The 22178-nt window shown below is 37.3% G+C and overlaps 1 protein-coding gene across 1 annotated transcript; it reads right to left on the bottom strand.

The window, feature by feature from the left end:
* Positions 1-1578: 1578 nt before the first annotated feature.
* Positions 1579-9564, bottom strand: LOC117665015 (keratin, type I cytoskeletal 19-like). The gene is made up of 8 exons (XM_060691832.2): positions 8594-9564; positions 6549-6631; positions 5524-5680; positions 4576-4737; positions 4051-4176; positions 3155-3375; positions 2646-2671; positions 1579-1944 (listed from the first exon to the last, which is right to left on the bottom strand). Exons 1-8 carry the CDS (start codon positions 9188-9190, stop codon positions 1805-1807), a joined length of 1512 nt encoding a protein of 503 aa, XP_060547815.2. The 5' UTR covers positions 9191-9564; the 3' UTR covers positions 1579-1804.
* Positions 9565-22178: the final 12614 nt, after the last annotated feature.

The raw sequence follows: 22178 nt of genomic DNA, 5'->3' as shown, positions 1-22178 counted from the left end.
ATGACATCACAAGAAATAATTCATGACATGTTGCCTTTTGTTGTAATCTATTATCTAGCTGTGGATGGGTGCTAGGTGAGCACCCCCCTATATCTCAGAGCAACCGTGTAGCTTGAATATGAAGGGGTGTAAGCTAGAAAAGGAGATCCTATGTGGTCTCAGACAAAGTCTGTTCAATCAAAAAAGGAAAAAAAATGAATCATGAAAGATTCAGGGCAAATTGGGAATTGCTTTCTGCTGTATCCATCTATTTAAAAGTTCATTAATCTTCTTTTGACCTTTCAACAATATTTATTTTCTTACTATGTTTTAATGCAGTGTGCTTGCTTTCTATTTCATTCTACAAAACAAATAAAACTATTCACCCACCCATGTTTTTACAATGATCGTTGACTTTTGGTATTCTTTTATTTGAGGATCTCTACTTCCCATTTACACTTTTTAAAGGAACCATCTATGAAAAATATCCCAACTATAAGAGGAAAATGCAGAGAAAACCAGATCAAGTGTTGAAAATATTTTAATGTTTTACACAGTTATTGCCTTGAATTTCTCTGGATTCAGACTCTGACCTCAAAAAGGGAATAGAATAGAATAGACATAAGGAGCAAAAAGAGTTTTGCCTCAAATGTCTCTTGAAGCAGAATATTGCCTCCCCACACCCACCCCAAAGAACCAGTGGTGGGATGAATACTAATCAACAGTAGTATTGATTAGTATTCAACAATAACAAAATCACAGAGGCAGGAATTATTATTATTATTTTTAAAATGCTTGTAATGGACTAGATGGGGGACGCAGTGACTCAGTGGCTAAGACACTGAGCTTGTCGATCAGAAGGTTGGCAGTTCAGCGGTTCAAATCCCTAGCACCGCATAATGGACTGAGCTCCCATTACTTGTCCCAGCTTCTGCCAACCTAGCAGTTCAAAAGCACATAAAAAATGCAAGTAGAAAAATAGGGACCACCTTTGGTGGGAAAGTAACAGCGCTTGGTGTGCCTTTGGCGTTTAGTCATGCTGGCCACATGACCACGGAAACATCTTCGGATAGCATTGGCTCTTCGGCTTAGAAGCGGAGATGAGCACCGACCCTAGAACCGGAAATGATTAGCATGCATGTGCTGGGGAACCTTTAGCTTTTTTACTTCAATGGACTAGATATGTTTTACCAAATTTGTTTAACCTTTAAAAAGCATAGTGTCTTTCTAGCAGACTTCTTGCAGGAACACTTCTAAATTTCTCTAGAGTTTCCTGAATGAGCAGATGGCTATGTAATGTGGCATAATCACATGGTCACTCCAGAATGCACATTCACCTTTTCCATTGGATCTGATGAATATTTCTTCCGATACCTTTAATCAAAATTTAAAAACTTGAATATGAAAACTGAAGCATGAAGCAATGAAGCAAATTTTTGAAGATCATGACTTCCCTAAAGGGAAGTTCTTTCCATGTGTTTTTTTGTTTGTTTGCTTGCTGTTTTTTCCAGAGACAGTTTTCTATCCAACAAATATGCCTATGTCAAACTTTGAAGAGTGGTAAACACCTGTGGAGCAAACAAGAACGAGGCAAAGCCATTTTTATTTGCAAAATCAAGCCCAAAGAGGATTTTTATTATGATGAGCAATATAGAATGAGAATTGGCTAAGATGAGTCAGGCAAAGCTGGAAAGCGGTCACTGTGAAGAAAGTAGCCAAGCCGAGGCATACTTCTGCAAAAAGAAAGATTCTGTGGCGGTGCTGAAACTGCTTGGTCTTTAAGGAAGGAAGCCCATCCAATAGGTGAATGCACTTTTCAGGAGATTCAGAAGTTTCCAGAACGCACTTTGCTGGTAGTGACGCTACTGCCACCACTGCTGTAGCCGCTGCCACTGATGGCACCACCACCACCACTGCCGCTGCCACCACTACTGTAGTTGATTGTGCTGCTTCCTCCATAGGTTGCTGTTGTAAAGATAGAAAGCTGATGTAAATAAATAGTAGAAGGCCTCAGTCTCTTGCATACTGTAATGAAAGTTGCCCATGGCCATTCCCATTCAGTCTTTGGGGTGTTTCTCATTACCTAAACAGGGTGTTTCAGTTCAGAAAGAACAATTTCCTACTGACAGTTAATAGTCCAATAGTATAATCCTGTGTTTGTGTGTGTGTACCCTGAATTGTACCTATTCCTTTAACTAAGATGAATACCAACCAAGCTTAGCACTTTGTGCAAATGCAACTGCTAACTCTGCCTGATTTGGTTTACAATGTTGTATGGATAAAGTCATAGTAATCTATGGATCATTTTTACCATGTTACTTGTCTTCTAAGTACAAAAAACTACTTGGAATTAATGAGATGTAAGATTGCCAAAGAGTATACTCTAAATCTTGACACATTTTCATGACTTCAATGAGAGCCCTGAGTATTTCATAATACATCAGCAAGGAGGCAACACAATTTTACTCGACAAGGAGTTTTGCATTGTTGTGAACCCTTTATTCAAGAACCAAAGTTAATTAGAATAGGCTCCTGCAAAGAAGTTGCCAAATACTTGCAATGCAACTTCCAAGGAAAGTTTCACCCAGACTATAGTCAATGTGAAGCACTCCTTTGAATCTTTCTATCACCCAAATATTTCTGACTTTAACTAAAGTTTTTCTTACCATCTTTTGGAGACCAGCCTGGGAGTCTGTAAGGAAAAAAGAAGAAACGGGAGTTGTGATGGGATAGGACAAAGGCAGTCCTGGATTAGCCATTAAACAAAATAAGTATGAATTCATACTATGTAAAAATGCCAACAATGGCAGTCTTTCAGCTGTTTGCAAGCAAACTCTAAACTTTTTGAAAAAGAATCTATTGTCCAAGTTATGTAAATTTTATGTGAATAAGGTATAATTTACTGGTATTAAATTCTGGAAAAAATGTCTGCTTTCAATAGTCACTTGATCTTTTATAGTTTTATGTATGATTACACATTAAATTTTCAATTTTATTTGGATAAATAATTGTCCAGGAAAGGAATTCAAGGAGGCATTTTTCTCAAGTGTACTATTAGCTGCAGACCAAGAGTATTGTTTCCACAGTCAACCAAGTTGAGCAATTGAAAACCTCACTAAATTCAAGAAATCGTTTTACATTACTAAGTTGTTTTAATTGTGACTCAATTACATACTTTGAGTCTTGACCCTCCAACAGGTTTCGGTAAGTGGCAATCTCCTGTTCCAGCCGTGTTTTGATATCCATTAGCATCCTGTATTCATGATTCTGACGTTCCATGTCATTTCTTAACTCAGCCAGCTGTTCTTCTACATTTGTGATCAGGTTCTGGATTTGTGCTAGCTGAGCACAATACCGTCCTTCTGTCTCTGCTAAACTGGTTTCCAAGCCAGCTTTCTAATAAGGAAGAAAAATAAAAAGATCTAGCAATCTGAACAATAACCAACATTAAGTTGCAGAATCTGATCTCCATCATAAAGCAGCTGGATTCCAGTTCTAAGAACTTGAATAATACTTATTGGTACTAGTAGGGTTATGAAATGGGGATGGATAGTACTACTGTATCTTGCAATGTTGCAATTATTTCCATCTAACCTGGAATGCTTAAAAGGCTAGGTTTTTTTTAAAAAAATGGACAGATATCTTTACCCATTGAAGGATGATAAATCTTGCAATTTCATTTCCCTCAATTTTTCTAAACCTACTAAATTTCTTTCAATTTCCTGTTTTTCCATTAGGATCATCTCATTTCAATACTCAGTTGAGATGTTTGCTTTTAAAATTCATAATAAAATGTGTATGCATTTTTAGCATATTTATCCTAACATTATTTGTTACATTATTTCAGAAATACAAATATTTTTTTAAATTTATATATGTGTGTGTGTGTAGGTGTGTATACCCACACACACCCCATTTTAAATTTTGCATTGTAAAATTCAGAGAATTGTGAATTTCAATGGATAGCTGAATTTTTTTTAAACTTCTTGTTTGGAAATGAAAAACTAAAAGCTACAAAATTACTTCTTAATCTGATTTATTCTCATTTAAAATTTGAGCAAAGCAACATACCATGCTAAGCTGTGATTGCAGTTCAATCTCCAAACTCTGTATTGTACGTCTTAGTTCTGAAATCTCAGTCTTACTTGTCTGTAGTTGTTCAGTGTGGGTAGCAACTTCACGATTCAGTTCTTCGGTCTGGGTGCAGGAAGAATTAAAATCAAATCAAATATGCTGAGTAATGTTGCAAGGCTTTGACTAGTAAATGTCTAATTAATTCCTAGTAGATCAAATATACATAATTAGGAACATTCACAGACTTACAGTACAATCTGAAACATGTTTGTACAGGGATATAGAAATATTTTTCATTCCTTAAATGTTACATTGAAGCTGTAACCCAAAACATATCTGGAATACTATATAGAAGAGGATAACCTGAATTTCCCCATTACTTATACTTTTTAATTTTTTTTTACAGGAAAAAAGGAGAGGGAAGAATGTTCTGTATTTTTTTATAAGTAGCATGAAGAACCTTTTGAATGAAAATCCCAGGATGTTGTGAAAAGACAAACAATTTCTGGAAAGGCAGTGTACCTTAGTAAAGAACCAGGCCTCAGCATCTTTGCGGTTCCTCTCAGCCATTTGTTCATATTGTTCTCTCATGTCAGCCAAAATTTTGGTGAGATCAACTCCAGGTGCAGCATCCATCTCAACACTGACCTTTCCAGTTAGCTGAGTACTGAATTCTTTCATTAACTTTGGGAGGCAAAAAAAAAAAAAAAAAGGCAGACAATTAGTTTTCTCTCTATATGGTACCGCTTTTCTGTTATCTGCAAGCAGTAGTTGTGTCCCTGAAGACTTTAATACTTAGAATAATCTTCTGATGAGCAACAGTAACAACACCATTGATTGTTGTTTTATACATTTTTGTTAGGCTTAAAAGGCAACTGGTATCTCTAGTAGCCATCAAGAGCTGGTTTCCTAGTTCCAGCTCTATAAAAAGAAAATAACAATATTCAAATTTCCTCCTCCTCAATCTTTCCCAGGGAAGAAAATTTGTTTTGGAGAGAAATGACAGGCAGGCTGTACATTTATGTGGACGCTGGCTTCCAACAGCCTCTTCCAGCAATCCACATAGATGCCATCTTACCATAAGATGGAACCTGGTACCATTTGGAAGAGGCACAACCTCTATTTGTATAAAGATGACTGATCTTTAGCTCAGTGCAATGTGTGGCCTCCTCTAGAGTGTCATCCCAGAATTCTTCCAAAATTGTTATCTTACTGACTGTGTTGAATCAATAATTTGAAAATACCAATCAGATTTCATTTCTGTTTTAGTTCCTATCCTATCCTATATTTTTGTCTTGGCCCCATCCAGCTTTTTTAAAATGCAGCCATCCACCATCTGCTGATCAACTTTTTAAATATAGAACTCATAAAACAATAGGAGTCTACCTATGAATGGTGATGGATAATTTTATACTGTCTTCTCAATGTGTCCGCCTTGGTCTTCTCCATTTTCCTTTCCCCATTACTCACCTCCTCATGGTTCTTCTTGAGATAGGCCAGATCTTCCTTCTTCTCTTCGATTTGCATTTCCATGTCAGATTTAAACAGAGTTAGTTCATCCAGGACTCTGCGCAGACCATTGATGTCACTCTCAACTCCCTGGCGGAGATGCAGCTCATTCTCATACCTGAGAACACACCAAGAAAAAGGTTAAAGGATTCCAAATAGGAACAAAACACCTTGTAACTAAATAGTCTTTCATAATTTTTGCTATCTCTATGTATTGAAACGTACACCTTTTCAAACATTTTTCCATTTTTTCTCCATGTCTTCATTAGAACGTTTTTTTTTTTTCCTTTAAGGAGTCATGTACCTACTTTACAAAATACGATATTATATTTGAGGGCCTACCCAGTGTGATTCAATTTTGAAGGTTGTGAAACTGCTGATCAGCAGTTGGAACTTGGATAGCATACTTAGCAGACATACAAATCACCTCACATTTGACCCATTAAGGTGAAATAGTTTCAACTACCATTTAAGTTATTAAATTTGCATCATACATATAACTCAGCATGTGCATGCTATATACCAATTAGCATTTCTATTTGTACTCTTCCCCCCCCTTATTTTTGACAGTGGATGAGAAGCTATCTTACTTTTGTTCTGTTTATCTTTTAAGCTCATCCAGAATCATTAATTGTTACATATTTTAGGTTTGAGGGCCAATGTTCTTTTCAAGAGCCTCTTCATGACATTCCCACCTTGCCATTTTTCTTGGCTGTTATTGCTGTGCTTTTTTCACACAACTGACAATGAGCAAGCCTTTTCTCTCTTTTTCTGCTTATCCATCATTGTTTGCTCAAGGCCACCAACCTGCTAGTATCTATTCCAGCATTGTATAGGGCTAACTAATAGAGACATAGACTTGTATATACAGTTTTAATGTGGAACTGGTTCACTTTTATCTGAAAAATTCCATTATCTTTTTCTTCCTTTCTTCAGCTCAGAAAGAGTCCTTGAGGAATAGAAAAACAAACAATGAAAAAACTCACTTCAGTCTGAAGTCATCAGCAGCCAGTCTAGCATTATCAATCTCCAAAATAGTCCTAGAATTATCAATTGTAGCATCATGAATCTACCAAAGAAGAGAGAAGACGGGGAAAAAATGAATATAGGAAGAATTTTTAGTCCTTGAAGATGCTTTGGCTTAGTCATTAAAACAAGTGGAGGGCAATTTGTATACACTTTCTCCTTTAATTGTCTAGTGTAGAAGGCCTCTAGATGGCTTTGGAGAAGATGGTCAGAAATTGTTAAGACAGCAGAAAGTGTTGAAGCATGTGTTAAAACATCATTCCATTATAAGACAGAAGGGAGATAAAACATCAGCAGACTTGCAAGATTCTGTTATTATAACTTATATCAATAAAGTATAGTTTTAGGCTTTTTATGCAGCAAGTTTCATGATCTGGACTATCTCTAAGGGCCGACATCTAGGATTTTTCCAAGGAATACTAGCCAGTCTTCATGGATAACTGAAAGTTTTAGGATGGTATAATCTGGTTTTGCAATGCATTATGGGATTGCCCAGGAATCATATTCAGTCAGCCAGTGGAAGCTATCTTTCCTTTGCCCCATCATCATTACTATATGAAGCCTTTCATAACAACTGTCTGCCAGTTTTTTCTTGACATACAGCTAAGAGGAGTTCTTTATACTGTACCAATATACTTACATAAGCAACAAGTCAATCCTAAATATTAAAATGAAATTAAAAAAATAGAAAAGCATGACTGGAATAATTTAGGTAGTGCTGAGGAACTGACTAGAATATTCCTCAGCATCACTTCCAGTCATCCAGATATACATATTGGATAGGATTCTGCTCTTGGTAAGAACTTAAGCAATCCTTTAGGTAACCTTGAAATGTATTATACTATGATTACCTGGCACTGTAGCTTAGTTAATATAAATATATTATCTAAACGTGTCCTTCCTGGTTGATAAAGTCATCTCTTATATATATTGTACATTGATTTTTTTTTTACATGTAGTTTATTACATATTTATGCTATACATCTATTATGGTCTTGGTCCTATAATTTTTTTTTCTTGGATCTAGAAGATAACAAGTATGGTTTCTACATTAAAATCTAATATGGATTTAATAGTGGGAACAGAATGAAATAACATTTTAAAGACAAATATTAATTTTGTGAGTTACATATCAACATTTCATGCTTCATCTACCCTACTATAACAGAGTGATATGAAAAAGATCAGAGATCTATATCCTTTAGATCAGTGCTTCTTAAACTTTAAGCTATCTGGATGTCAATTCCCAGAATTCTTCCCAAATTCTTACCACTTTGATTCTAAGGAAGTCAGTAAAAAATAGGAATATTCATGTTTGTTTCTAGTAGATTCATTATACCCAATATTGCCCAGTTCTCTCTTTTCTAAATGGAAAGAACATGTCATAGAAATAGTGATTGACGATGAACAATAACAGGTTTAGCTATTTCTTCACACAGCAAAGACCTGTATGGGGGCTAAATAACAAAAGTGCTGACTTTTTACATCAGGGAGGGTTGCATTGTGTTTAGTGGAATTTTGTCCTTAGGCAAAACAGAGAAGGCAAGAACCATAATTTCTTTGTCTTGAATGGTGCAAAAAGTAGCATCAATCATTAACATTTGGGAGAAATGGGATCCATTCTGGTGCAAATCTGAATTGCTACCAAACAACAAATAGAGATGATATAAATACAGTGCTCTAGTTTAATCATTGTCTTTTCTTAATATGTATTATTTTAACAGCCTGAGGAAATTACAGAAAAGCAATACAATATATGTGTATCTCTATGTGTGTATGTGTACACATGAGCACACACACAGAGACGTACAGAGAGGGAGGGAGGGAAAGAGACATACATATACATACATACAAAGATCTTTGTTTGATCTAATTTTTTAGAGTTATCATCCAGAATAAAAGAATAATGCACTTTAGAATAAGGGATAAAAGTATGGAGGAGGAGGAGGAAACTTTCAAAACTTGATCTGTTAACCTCAATGTAATTCCTTGTTCAGGATCCTACCTTGTCACGGAGATCCGAAATTATCTTGTAATAATGGCTGTAGTCCTTGGCTGGGCTAGAGGGTGCCTGCTTTTGATGCCAGTCTCGGATCTTGATCTCTAACTCAGTGTTAGCCTCCTCTAGGGCTCGCACCTTATCCAAGTAATTTGCCAAGCGGTCATTGAGATTTTGCATGGTGATCTTCTCATTTCCAGTCAGAAGGCCTCCATCACCACCACCACCACCACCAACCACAAACTCAAGACCACCACCATAGCCTCCACCAACTCCACCACCATAGCCTCCACCAACTCCACAACCATAGCCTCCACCAACTCCACCACCATAGCCTCCACTACTACCAAAGTAATTTCCGTAGCCAAGACCACCTACAGAACCATATCCAATAGCACAACCACCTCCTAAGCCACTTCCATATCCATAACCGCCTCCATATCCTGAACCAGAAGATACAAACCTAGCTGAAGAGGCAGATACACGGCCACCAGCTCCCCCATGGATACTGGATGGCCCATGGCGGACAGAAGCAACACGGCCAGAACCACCGCCGCCACCACCACCATAAGAAGAAGAGGAGCTTTGATAATAGTGTGACATCGTGAAAGAAAGTTCAGATGCAAGACTGTTACTCGGCTTGGTCTAGCGTGAAGAAGCTAGCATCTGCAGTGTTGCCTGGCTCCATTTATAGTCCTCAGAGGGTGTGCTCTGTTGCATTATCCAATGCATAGTCTGCCAAGACACACCCTGATGGGAGCGGTTTAGTGGAATAATCTGCTTGCTTTGAAATATAACAGTTCCAACTCGGGTGGGCTTTTACAGCCAGCAAAATAAAAGATTTCATCCAGGAGAGCCTGGCTTATTTTTCTCTTGATGCTGGGGCACTTTCAGGGTGGTTTCATTTCTTTAAACATTTGAACAGAGTGGGGTAATAGAGGCTTCTCAACTCTTCTCTCCATTAGCTAAAAAACCATGAGTAAATTATTGAAGTGCAGTGTTCAAAATAAAAAAGCAAGTTCCTTCATCAGAGGATCATATTTCACTCAGTTCTCTCTTTTCCAAGCACAATATTTAGAAATTCATTAATTGAACGTGTCCATCCTTGCCATTCCTTCCCGAAGGGTTCACTTATTGCTCTTTTTACTCAGAGCTGCCAGGCACAGCTCTCTAGGGATGTGCTGAGCAAAGAAGTTCCACTTCAAAGACTGAAAATGGTCAGGCCGACAGTCCATCGCTGACCATCCCACCGCATTGTTCCTTTCACTTCCTCTCTATCTTTTCTCCCCAAGGCACATGAGAATGATACATTGGAGTTGACATTAAAAGCATAGTGAATGCATGTGCAAAGCAGTCATATTTTAAAAATTAAAGGGAGTGCAGAGAATAAAATACAAGAATGTGGGATCCACTTAGATTTCTCATGCCTTTCAATTTTCTCTTCTACTTTCCCCTTGCTAATAATACATTAAATATTTCCTCCATGGATAAGAGAAAGAAGATCCTTGCCCAGATCCTAGACCCCTGATGGTGAACCTATGACATGCATGCTGGAAGTGGCACGCAGAGCCATTTTTCCAGACACATGAGCTGTCGCCCAACTCACTTGCAGCTGCACATGTGTGTGCACCCCAGTTAGTGTTCGGGCTTCTGGTGCACATGCGTGCAATTCAGGGGGCCCAGCTGGTCTTCAGAGCTCTCCTGCATGTGTGCATGTTTGCACATGAGTGCGAGAGTACTGGTGTGCAGCATGCGTATGCGCAGATGGCATTCATGCATGTGCATTGCATGTGCAAAACATGCGCATGTGCAGATTGTGCAATTGTGCATACGGAGCACAGTGGTGTGTGTGTGTGCAAAAGCTGTGCGCATGCACAGATGGTGTGATTGCGTGTGCAGCACATGGTGGGGAAGCGCGTGAAAGCTGTGCACATGTGCAGATGGTGTGGTTGTGTGCCTAGCGCATGGGGAGAAACTGCATGTTAATGCGGATGGCACATGCGCACGCGAAGCTCGCGAAGCATGTGGCTGTTCAGCACTGTCCTAAACTGAAATGAAAGAACTCATGGAATCTAGGAAAAAAAGATTTTTGCCAACATGGACTATTGGCACAGCTGAACAGTGGCTAACAGCCCCTCTCTACCAGCACTCTCTACACGTGCTCTACCTCTATATCGTGTTCTCCACAAATGCTTTTAAGATTTCTCCTTGCTATTTTTCTCCCATCGCTGCACTTTTCTTATCTGCCTTTCATTTCATTTATAAGTCCCTCATTTAAGAACAAGGTGTCAAGGAAACTGCCCAGATTTGCTGTTGGTCTACATGGTAGATGACCCAGTTGTGTCACTAGGAGGATCTGTCATTCCTAAACCCTAAGGCCTAATCCCCTTTGTACCCCCACAAACAAGCACCCTGAAACCCTCATACACATACAAACACAGAGAGTAACACACCACAGGGAATTTGCTATATTTTCCAAGAGATTTTATCGTTAGATGAACTATATAAAAATGTAAAATGTGGAGCTGCTGTAAAAAGCATTGTGAAGTTTCTCTATAGATTTTATATCTTCGATGCAAAACAAGGAGGAAGTTTTGATATGTATGTAGGCATGCACAGAACATGCACTCCAGTATGTTAATGGGGATGCTCCTATTTGTATTGTATTTTGAAGTCTGGATGGCCTTTCTTGAAGGTCCTATGCCGTTGAACTTTCTTGCATTTTCCCACAAGGATAAACTAACATTACTCCTTAATCCAGGATTCATACTTTACAGCTATTCCCATATCCAAATTGAGAGGCTCAGGTAGATTCTATCAGCTCATCCTGATAGAAAGAATAAAGGGCCCGTGCAAAGCTGATCCTGAGAAAGCTTTGGGAGATCAATTCTTGCACTGATTGGAATAAAGTGTTCTTTGGATGTGTAAAAAAGTACACGGCTTCAATCCTAGGCAGACTGATCTAAAAATAATAGTGAATTAAATATGCAGATTACTCATCTGAATGTTTTCCTTTGAGAAATTTTCTTTAAACTTGACTTTGGGCATGTGCTGAATAATTTTCCTTCCTCTTTAAAAGATTTGTCAGGAACTTTGCAACTTTGTGATTGTGAATTATCTAAGTCTCCTTTACCCATTGCCCCATTTTAATTATTTATAAATTAAACTCTGATATTAATGTTAGTATTGGGCAGGGATTTTTTTTTTAATGTTTTCTCTTGTGGCAATAAATTATCTTGCTTATGGATGCACTTGCAATTGCACTTTGCATAGATAGAGAGTGACAAAATTTAGGGAGTTTTCCCCTTAATCAAGAGATGTATATGCTGGCCAAGCAATGTTTCTTAATAACAGGAGTGAAGATTGAATTGCACATATGTTCCTGGCAGCCAAAAGAAAAGATGGAAGTGCTGGGTCCTGAGACTGGAAACTTAAGCTCAGACCTTCTTTCTTTCTTAGGAATTGGTTTGGATCCAATAGCTTCTCTATGTGATGGGAAAAGTAATCCCTGCAGCCTCAGAAAGAAGTTACAGTATTGCATTGTCAAGTTGGAAAAAAACATGCTTCAAATGGAGATTGGCTTTTAGCCATGGAACATCAGCAGATGTGCCAGGGGAATGACTGATATTTGCAAGCATCTTGCCAGATCTATATATCACTACAGATTTGTAACTGGAAGAAGCAAGTTTAGACAAGCTGTGGATAATTATGAAAAAAATTCCAAGAGGTTTATTGGATGTGATTAATGGTTAATCCTAAACTCCATCTTATTGCTAGCCAGTTCTTCATTAATGGTAATTCTGTTGTTTGGCCTATTTTGAACCTAGCTAGGGATATTATGACTGAATTCACACAGTCATTTATTTACTGAAAAAAAATACAGTTGCTTGGATATGTCAACACACTGAGCCATAAACCATCATTTACAAACTACACTTTGTGTTTTCAAAATACACTAAGCAAAAATTGGATCTTGATGGCTTTTTACCCACCAAAAAGATTTTGCCAACTAAAGAGTATCACGTTATGTTTAATTTTTTTCTTTTTACATTTTTTTGTCTCTTGTTTCTCTTCTGCTCCACCAAATGGATTAGGGAAATCAATTGATGGTTAAGAATTACCTCTGTAAATTTATATATCCACATTATAATCATAAGGATACTGCCCCAACTGATAATATCTGCACCAGGCAACAAAATATTTCTCCATGAGATTTTAACATTAGTTGTGGCAAAAAAGAACAAGAGTCACAAAATCAAACAATTTATTAAAAAAAGTACTTGACAGGTGAACCAGTTTATGTATTAGTCTGATTATATAGAAACTGAGAAGAAGTATGAATTATGGTTAAATATGGTATTATATGACTAGATTGTGGGTCAATGAGATGGAAAAATTGCCTTTCATAAGGTGGTTATGGAAAATGCATAGATCAGTTCTAGGAGATAAGTAAAGAATCTTGAATCCCAGGAAGGAAATTCTGCCCTTTCCATACTTGTTTGTACTGTCACAATGAAGCACAAATTTTGAAATTATTATGCTTAAAAACTGAGGCTGAGTCCAACTTTCATAACTCAGTTCTGCAGATATGCAGGACTACAATTCTCATTTTTCAAGGCCATCATATCTAGCCAAGATTATATTTCCAGTTAGCAGGCATGACTAAAGAGAGTAGTTTATGATGTTTCTATCTAACAAAAAGTCAAAAGTGCATTCTCCATGATAGTTCTTCTTCTTTGAAGAAGGGGCATTCCTTCAGGAGACAGAATTTCCTTTGGTGCAATAATTCCAGAAATTAATTCCCTCCCTCCCTCCCTCCCTCCCTCCCTCCCTCTCTCTCTCTCTCTCTCTCTCTCTCTCTCTCTCTTTCTCTCTCTCTCTCTCTCTCTCTCTGTGTGTGTATTTATTTTTTTTATTAAATTTATATGCCACCCATCTCACCACGACGTGACTCTGGACAGCTTACAAACACATTCATATGTGTAAAGTTAAAGTATTATCCTGGAAAATTTACCATTTTGCAATACAATATTTTTTTCATGTCAATATTTAACTTCATCCCAAACTGATCATTAGTGCTACATCCAGAAGGCAATCTTCTATTGAAAGAATAGTCTTACCTGATGCAAAGTTCAAGCACCTTTAGAAGATGGAAAACCAGAAATACTGAAATTCCCATCAGATGTCAGCATTTGGGCAGCAGACCAAAGTATCTTGTATATGAAGTATAGCATTGCTTCCTGGGAATGCCTTAAAACATATCCATTAACAAATGTACATTTCAAACTAAAACCAGATTCTCTTTTGTCTTCCTCTTTGATTTCTTTTTTTTAAAAAAACAACAGCAGCAATAATGAATGTTCCTAGCCCTGAAGGAACCAGAAAACACACTGTTGTTTTTGCTGCAGAAGATTAAACAGGCAACTCCATCAATGCCTTTTTGACATATATAGTAGCTGTCCACTTTGCATCACATTGATGTAAATGGATAAGTTACAATACAATTTAACTTTCTTCAAGAGATGACCTGTTGTTGAATCTCCACCTTTTTGAGAGCTGCATAGGGCATAAATAAAGCAACATGTTTTCTCAGTGGCAGTCTCTATTCTTTGGAACATTTTTCCACTGGAGGAACAGATAGCAAAGTCAGTTTAATCTTATTTCAGCAATACATGAAGTTAGTTTGAGGGATTCAAGCAGGAAATAAGATATAGAGGAATCTGTCTTCCAACAGAAAGGAATGGTTGATGGGATCATAAAGGCATGGGCTGCTTCTGGTTCTACTTAATAGTAGAACTGAGTTAAGCTGTAGTTTGTTGAAGAATAATTGAAGAATAAGCATTCATTAGAAAATGATGAAAATTACCCTTGAACAAAAATTATTCTTGGTCTGTAATGTAATATACAGTATAGGTTGGGCAGGATATCAGAATTTAATATCTCTTTGCCTCTGTGTATTACAATATTGTCAGAATGACACAACTCATAACTTCAAGTTAGCCCCAATACATTGTTTTTAGATTTCACTGATTAATTTTATGTTCAGCTTCTCTATGTCTGACAGCTAATAGATTGTGACACCAGAAATTTAATCTATACCTAAATATCTTTTGCTTTGAATTTAATCAGTTCAGAATTACTCAGTCTCTTAATTATGACATCAGTGTCTCATACTGTTGTGTAACTTTTGTTGGGTGGTAACCATAATACAATTTGATTTGTTGATTGACTGGCTGGTTTGAAAAATGACTATTGTAAAATAATCCCCACCTCTATTTGAATGAATACTACTAATATTAATTTTAAGAAACTTCTTTCAGCATTCTATCAATGTTTCTAAGATCTTTGATCCTTGAAGCACCAGAATAATTCAAACCGTCTGCAGATTAAAATTGGAAACAATATATATTGTTCCACTCAAAATGTCCAATACTTATAGATCAGCCTTCCCAATCTGATGTTTCAAAATATGTTGAATGATACATTCTATTATTCCTGGAACTATGATTTTTCTTAATAAAAGTACTTCAAAAGGGAAAACTAGGTTATAAAATTATAATCACTCAAACTGATGACATTTGTAATCATAACTGGAAGTTACTACATCAGAAAAGGCAGATGAATTTTCCTCCCAGGCTTGAAAACAATGGCCAGTAAACTTTTAACTCATGGATATTTACTTCCAGTATCCCGTTTCCCCCTTTATCTATTCACTGGTTGGACTGGAGTCGCTAAGAATAATGTTGCTCCTAAGATGCTGATTCAGGATAGGAGAAGCAGTCCATGGCCTAATAGAGCAATTGCTTTCAACTGTGTAAGGAATTAAGCAAACTACTATTTTGGATTTATGTCTATGTCTTGCAGAGGAGAGGCAGGACTTCAAAGTTACTCACTAATAAATCTATGCAAATGATCCTGAATCTGGTCCAGGTTAGGAAGTACTTAGACAATGCTGTCTGTGAGTTACTTGAGACAAATAAAAAATCCATCATTTGTATAGGTCATCTTTCCTCACATGAGCCTTGGTGGCGCAGTGGTTAGAGTTCAGTACTGCAGGCTACTTCTGCTGACTGCTGGCTACCTGCAATTTGGCAGTTCAAATCTCACCAGGCTTAAGGTTGACTTAGCTTTCCATCCTTCTGAGGTGGGTAAAATGAGGACCCAGATTGTTGGGGGGCAATATGCTGATTCTGTAAACCGCTTAGAGTGGGCTGTAAAGCAGTATATAAGTCTAAGTGCTATTGCTATGTGTATTATTGATTCTTTTAGGAAGAAAGGATTAAAGCTTTATTATTATTATTTAAGATTTAATCTTCAATTTGATTCACAGTCAGGGTCTGGTAAAAACTTAACAGTTCAAGTCCTAATCAAGAACCTAAGAGCTGTTAAGGTAACCTCTGAGTATATAGGCAATTCCAAGTAAGGTGGTTTTTTGCAAAGTCTAATAAGTTCAAAATTTCCATGTATCAAGGCAATACCTTTGGGTATTGCTCCAAGGGCTCCTATTATTATTGGTACAAGCATTGATTTCTTCCTCCACAATCGCTCAACTTCAACTTGCAGATCATGGACTATTTCGTTATTTTTTCTAGTTGTTTCTCTTCAATTTGTGCATCATTTGGTATTGTAATATCAATGAACCAAACTTTTTTCTTTTCCACAATAGTGATGTCAGGAGTGTTGTGGCCCAGATGTTTGTCTGTTTGGATCCAAAAGTCCCACAGGATTTTGACTTGTTCATTTTCAAGAACTTTGACAATTTGATGTTCCCAATAATTTTTGCTACATTTGAACCCAAACTTCTGGCAAAACTTCCAATGTATAATTTTGACAACTCAATCATGATGTTGTAGATAATTAGTTTGTGAGATTTTGCTGCAGTCACTGATAAGGTGATCCACTGTTTCATCTTTCTCAGTGGCATTTGCTGTTGTTACTGACATGTTGAATTTTTCCTTTCATAGAATTGGTCTGCAGGGCTTGTTCTTGGGCAGCCAAAATGAAGCCTTCAGTTTCTTTCTTCAGTACCCCTGATCTCAACCATCTCCATGTTAGCTTTGTATCTACCTTTCCTTCAATGCCCTTCAAGTATCAACTGTGCATAGGCTTCTTTTTCCAGTTAGAAACTCAATGCTCAATTGTTTCCTTTCGATATTCTGCTTTCAATCTTGCTGTTTTCAAGAGGTTTCCTTGTTCACCTCCTTCAGCAGAGGCTCTTTTTCTTTTTGTATGTAGTCATTTAAGCTGTGTTTTTCCTCTTCCACAGTTTGTTTCACCTGTAAGAGTCCTTTGCCATCCTGAGATCTTGGCAAGTACAATTGATCAATATCACTTTTTGGGTGCAGAGCACAGTGCATTGTCATTAGTTTTCTTGTCTTTTGATCCAAGTTATCAAGTTCTAGCTGAGTCCATTCAATTATTCCAGCTGAGTATCATATTGTAGTATGAGTATCAGTAATGTAGTATGCATTTTTTTTTTTTTGCAAACTCAGAATATTCAGGTCTAATAAGTTCAGGATTTCATGTATCTAGGCAACCCTTTGGGTTTTGCTCCAAGGGCTCCTATTACTACTATTGGTACAACCATTGATTTCTTCCTCCATAGTCTCTCAACTTCAATTTGCAAATCACGACATTTTATTATTATTTTTTTAGCTGTTTCTCTTCAATTTGTGCATCACCTGGTATCAATGAACCAGACTTTTTTCTTTTCCACAATAGTGACATTTGGATGTTTGGATTATGATCTTTGGGTGTTAAGTGAATGTCATTGTGTGGGTATACTGTATATATATATGTACAATGACTAAAGTTATTATTATTATTATATCAGGTATGTTGTGGGCCAGACGTCTGTCTGTTTTGATCCAAAAATTCCACAGGATCTTGACTTGCTCATTGTCAAGAACTTTGGCAATTTGCTGTTCTCAGTATTTTTTTCTGCATTCAAACCCAAACTTGTTGATTGAGTTTAGATAATCAGTCTGTGAGATTTTGTGCAACCACTGATAAGGTGATCCACTGTTTCATCTTTCTCATTGCATAAGCGACATTTGCTGTTGTTGCTGACATGTTGAATTTTTGCTTTTCTTCTTCTTCTTCTTCTTCTTCTTCTTCTTCTTCTTCTTCTTCTTCTTCTTCTTCTTCTTCTTCTTCTTCTTTTATTAGTAGTAGTAGTAATAGCAATATACATGTAATCAAATGAAACTTTTATATAGTTTTCTCCTATATATATATATATATATATATGAACGTTCCTCAAACATATGTATTTTTGTGAGAGAAAAATCTGGAGCTGAGTAGATACCACTATTTGCTCTGTAATAGATTTATTTTTAGGAATACTGTATGTGTTATTTCATTTGAAAATAAATCTGTGACAGATTTTTTTTACAGATTGCTCAGTACTGAAAAGGAAAGGAGCTAGAGTGTAAGATAAGAAAATCTAGAGCTAATTAAATGATGTTGAACTGTTCTCTCTTTTGCATGTGTAAGAAGTATTTCCAGTAAGCACTAATGAAGTTGCCACACTCTTCTTGACTTCTGTACTGGATGTTTAGTTTTCTTTTCAGGGTTTCTGTTGTTTGTTGCTGTTCACTGTCTTGTTACATTTACAGTAGATGCAATCCCTGTCTCCATTCTCCCCAGATCTTTTTCTAACACCGTCTAGATTTTATTTCACATTGCATTGTGACATATTTCTGGTAAGTGGATGTGCTACAGCATGATTTCACTGTTGCTAGGTGATTGTCCAGGTTTTGCTAACATTGTTTTAAAATAATTTCATTTCCTAACTTTGATGAGCCATGTAAACAACATTCTCGGTTTTATTCATAATTTTGACATAGATCAACTTTTGATCTTGCCAAACTGGGCCTAAATTCTTCTTTTCATTGATGGAGTTTTATAAGGTTTGGAGAGGAGAGGAAAAGCAGGATTTGGCTTGCCCTGGCAGTCAGCCCTCAGATCATTTTTTAGTGCCAAATGATGAAATGATTAATCAAGGAAAAGCTCTCACGGTAGGGATGGGCAATTCTGTCAATTTTGCCTGATTTCTCATCTATCAATCTCAGGTCTTGTTGGTTATTCTGTTTAAGAGTTCAACAGGACAAAGTATAATATTACTCTTGTCCACATAGTCCTGCTCTTTTCTAAAAGTGCATTGACAAAGAATATGTGAGCACTTTTCTTAATTTGCACCCTTCTTGAAAGCAATGTTTGCACAAGAAAATGCATTTTGAACTATTCTGGATTCTAATATATGTGTCTCCTTTTTGGTGTGTTGCCTGGGTATATACATTTGCAATATACAATACATGACATAGTGTTTTGGAAGTATGGATGGAGATCAGGGGCGGGTTCCAAATCCCGTTGCTACTGGTTCGCTTGTGCGCACAAGGTGTACTTCTGCACATGCACAGAAGTGTCCAGGCGGAGCCGCCACCACTACTGGTTCGCCCGATCCGGTGCGAACCGGTAGCAACCCACCACTGATGGAGATACACTCAGGCATCCAGGTTTCTTCTGGAAATATTAAAGACGTCTGAAACTATTATAGTCACATAACAATTCTGATAAATCCAATTTCATATTTATTTTCATTCACAGATTTTCAGCTTGGTTTACTTAATATTCAGATCAGAGTTTCATAGCTTTCGTAGAGAAGTTTTAGGGAAAGTCCACAGAGTGAGACTCTACTCTTTCTGAAGGATTTTGTCTTGGTTTATAATATTGATCTATGCACAATAATGAGAATATTTTCTTAGGTGTGTGCATTGTTGCATTGTTTTATGGCAGGGGTAACAATACTTTTATGTAGGCAGCCATATAAATTGAATGAACGAATGAACTTTAATGATGGAAACAATTAAATCTGGCTATCTGAAGTTTGATAACATTCACACACAAACCCTCCCCAAAATAACACAGTTAACACTGCAAAAGACCCCTTGGCCTTGGTTGAGACAATTATGAGAAGCAGTTTATACTAGGCATCTTTCTGGAACCAAACTTAAAGGAAAATATATTTCTGGGGACCTTTATAAAAGTCCATTTTGTCAAAATGTTCAAACAAGCATTTACTGTAGCTCAAATTCATACCAGTCCAGAAACCTCGCAATTTAATTATTGAGAAGCAGCTTTTATATCAATTAGTCAAAATCCCATGTTGAGTTTAATCTCTCTCTCTCCCTCCCTCTCCCTCTCTCTCTCTGTCCCTCCCTCCCTCCCTCCCTCTGTGTGTATTTGTGTGTCTATTGCCAACCCTAACTCCTCCCAAAAAACCCATAATTGTTCAAGAGAAAGCCTTTTCTCTGATTTTGCATTTCTCATCTGCTACAGTTTCACTGCTCCCAACTGCCAGTATCCATCAGCCACCTCTGAGCAGCTCATCCAATTATACCTTCTATTCTTAAAGTACGCTTCCCAATCGTTTTCACGCTTTTATCCATCCTTTTGTTTAATCATACTCACTGCATCTTTTGCAGTAATAAATAGGATAATGGGCTAGACCTAATGACCTTTCTCTGGGAGGATGAGAACATCATTCTCATTTTCTGCAGTCAAAGAAATTGTCGCAATAATAGCTCAACCTATGATACAATCATGATTCACCAGATCTTAAAAAAATATTTAAACAGTGGCTTGGATTATTCTGTTATAGGATAAAATTGGAATAAACACTCGTGATCGAACATACAAGATCATTCTTGCATGTGGATTTTAACATACATTAGTTTAGAGTACATGCAGGTATGTTGAACCGATTTTGAAAACAATTTGATATAAATCTGGATTTGTTTGCCCTGGAAAAAATATCTTCCAAAGAAATGGTTTCAGCAGAGAACTCAGAAGAATTTTTGTTTGTTGAATTGGTTCAACATTGCTGAGATGTTAAATCAGGATATTGATATTCTCGTTTTACTGAGCACAAGTTTATGCTAGGACCCACTTGATTGAAAGGATAAAAGCTGAATTTTTTTAGAATTCTTTGATTGCAGATTCTCCAGCAAGGGTAATAATGTAACTTAAAATACTCTTTTCAAAGATGAGGTTTAAGTCTTACATAGGCTTCCTGGTCTTTTCAAGCTGGCATCTCTGTTTGCCTTCATAGTTGGCATACTGATTTATATCCCTAACATTAGCACAAACTTATAAGTGCCTCTTCCAAAAGCTGTTTATTTCCATTCTTGTCAGTCTCATTTCATGTAGCTATTGCAGCACATTTCTGATCTAATTTAGTGTAATATATCATATTAATCTGCTTGCCTCATAGGGTAGTCAAAAGCTTCCTTTGATGATTCATTGCTTGCTACCAGGTGAAATCATTGCTTAGTAACTAGATTTCATGAATTCAACATGCTGCGATGTTAAATTGATGTGTACATCTTTTGCAGAACTCTGGTTGTTTTTGCTAACCTTTTAATGGTCTGCCTATTACTAAATATTCCTTTTACCTTTATAACAGTATCATACAGTTTGAACCTGTCCTTGAAAGCATATTAAGCCTTTAGTGGTTTTAGAATGTTCAAAGAATAGTTTCATGATGTAACAGCTTGTGGGGCATTTTAGGATGAGTTTCCACTCAGACATCAAAAAATGAAAGATTAGAAAAACATCTGATAGAATTTAGGTAATTTTTCCTAAACTAGAGTTTCTCCATACCTATTTAGACTGGGTGTAGATATACCTTAAATTTTTCACTGATGCTGGCAAACGCATTTTTTTTCTTAAGATTTTTTTACTGGTTAGAACAAATAATATATCAGTGTTCACATCACTCCATCTCATGTCCAGAAGCTGTTTGAGCTGGCAATTTACTTCATCAATACCAAGAATAGAACACAATCTTGCACTACTGCAGAGAAGCCCTCATTTTTTAAACATAAGAATAATCTCTAGCATTTGACGGTAAACATACTAATAATACTGTGCCTATATAGATATGGAAAGTATCCAGATCAAGCATTATGTAATGATCTCAGTAGATTGCAGAGGTCAATCCAGGCTCCAGGTATATCATAGTCTGTAACATCATGACTTGATCCTGCCATCAGCTATCCTTGGACCATGCTTGGCAGGTGTGGCAAGAAAGTATATTATACTCCCCTCTTGTGTGTTTGTAATGGTGTATATGGGGAATGACCTTGGGAGAGCTGCAAGACTAAACAACGAGCATATAAAAGATGTCTCAGCTTCTGGGAGAGGAGATGGTGTGGCATTCTTAAAAAGGGTCCTGTTGTGGCCGGTCCCTCCAGCAGCCAAATCAGAGGAGGAGGAGGCGTGGGAGTCAGCATCAAGGCAATCAGAGAGCTCCAAGGGGGAAAAGGGAGTGGAGCTGGCAGAGAGAGAGAGACAGAGGCAGAGTCTGGGCCACCTGTCAGCCCAGACTCTCAGATGGAGAGTCAACAGTCTCCAGGTCTAAAGGTGGCTGATGAGGAAGAGGAGGAATAGCTGTGTCCAGTGCCTGATGCGCGGATGTGTAGAAGGCAGAGGAGAGGAGAGCAGTGGAAATCCATAGGTCGGTCCTTGGGAAGGAAGAGCCACCACTGCTAGCGAAACCCCACCCTAGCTCTGGGGATAAAAGGCTGGG

The sequence above is a fragment of the Pantherophis guttatus genome, chromosome 4 (assembly GCF_059756535.1).
Source record: "Pantherophis guttatus breed Tessera chromosome 4, ASM5975653v1, whole genome shotgun sequence".
In the NCBI taxonomy this organism is placed as follows: domain Eukaryota; kingdom Metazoa; phylum Chordata; class Lepidosauria; order Squamata; family Colubridae; genus Pantherophis; species Pantherophis guttatus.
The sequence above is the reverse complement of the archived record's forward strand: the minus strand, read 5'-3'. Positions and strand labels throughout refer to the sequence as shown.